The 1550-nt window shown below is 40.5% G+C and overlaps 1 protein-coding gene across 1 annotated transcript in view; it reads right to left on the minus strand.

The window, feature by feature from the left end:
- LOC101848577 overlaps positions 1-1550 on the minus strand; it is a gene marked incomplete in the record, with an annotated part of 144583 nt that overhangs the window by 66361 nt on the left and 76672 nt on the right. The window contains 2 exon segments of the mRNA XM_013080654.2: positions 61-186; positions 1303-1407. Coding sequence (XP_012936108.1) covers positions 61-186; positions 1303-1407 — 231 coding nt within the window.

Consider the following 1550-nt stretch of genomic DNA (forward strand, 5'->3'; position numbering starts at 1 on the left):
GAAAAAAAAACCCCCCCCCCCCCCCCCAAACAAACAACGAACAAACTTTCTACACTGTACCTGTGCAAGTGAAGCCGTCACCGTCGTAGCCGTTCTTGCACTCACACTCGTACTCCCCATCAGTGTTGATGCAGTTGGCGTTTTGATCGCAGTCGTTGCTGGCAGGGTCTTCACACTCATTCACATCTGACGATTGATTACAAATAATAGAGATATCCTCAACATCATTTCATAAGCGCGTAAGTCGTTTCTTGAAATTTTGAGAACGTTAACTTTTAGTATACGGAAGGCTTTTTTATCCTTGTACGTTGCTGATTTTGTTATCCAAATTTTCAGCATCATAGACTTCCCTATAACTCAGTTTCTATTTAACCTATTTCTATAAAATGAACGCAAGATGAACAGAGGTGAAGTGAAATGATGCAAGCATTGAACATACCGTTTGATTAAAGGTAATATATTTTTGCTGAGGTTTAGTAAATTTTTGCCATAATTGTAAACAACCAATTTATTATTAACAATGGCGTGAGCCAACTGAATTGGTGCTCTTTATACTACACTAATTTATGTTTTAAAAAAAAGAGAGCGCTCAAAATCAGAACCATAACTTGGGCAATGGCTATTTTTCAATGAAAAACTAAGAAAAAATAACACGACAGAATAAAACTAGACAGCGATCTTCTCCTTGTTGTCTTCATTCAAAAAACGGTTTACTCTTGAAACCCACAGAAATTGATTTGGATTATTGTTGAAGGACGTTGGCGAAATGTTTTACACCCCAACCGACACTATTTGGATTATTTAGAATAGAAGCCGCTTCCAGCCTGCCATTTCAAAACCAACTCGGCCGTAAGAAATACAGTACCCAAGCAGTCAAGCAGGAAGGAAGACATAGCTACGTGGTAAAACAAACTTTCTCCTGATTGGATTGAGGTATTACCCTTTCCGCCCAACATCAAAGAGCGTAACCATAGCACCACAAACCCTGATTTTGATATCTGTAATCCTTTCTTGTTAAACAATAGATCAGCTTTAGCTGCACAATGCACCCTTGCCCATTTTAACAATGATGATGCATTCTGCATTTTTTTACAGGACCTCTCGCCAATAGCATCACATCCACGAATGTGAGGCCTACTTCAAACCACGATACGTGCAGTCAACCAAACTACCCCCACTCACCATTTTCACGGAACGGCCCTTCGCCAGTACCATCACATCTACAAATGTGAGGCCTACTCATAGATATAAGCGCCTACTTCAAACCACGATAAATGCCGTCAACCAAACTACCCGACTCACCTACACACTCCACTCCGTCTCCTTTGTAGCCGTCCTTACACACACAGGTGTTGTTCTCGTTACATCTGCCGTTCCAGTGACAGTCGTTGTCGCTCCCACACTCCACTAGGGAAGAAAAGTTTGAGTAAAGTAAGAGTTTTACGGCATAATATGCTGCACAATAAATAATTATGACCATGTAAGTGTAGAAGAATAGAGGTGTTACTAAAGAGTAACATACAAAGTAAAAAAAAAGGGGGGGGGGGAAC

The sequence above is a fragment of the Aplysia californica genome, unplaced genomic scaffold (genome assembly GCF_000002075.1).
Source record: "Aplysia californica isolate F4 #8 unplaced genomic scaffold, AplCal3.0 scaffold00094, whole genome shotgun sequence".
NCBI classification, from domain to species: domain Eukaryota; kingdom Metazoa; phylum Mollusca; class Gastropoda; order Aplysiida; family Aplysiidae; genus Aplysia; species Aplysia californica.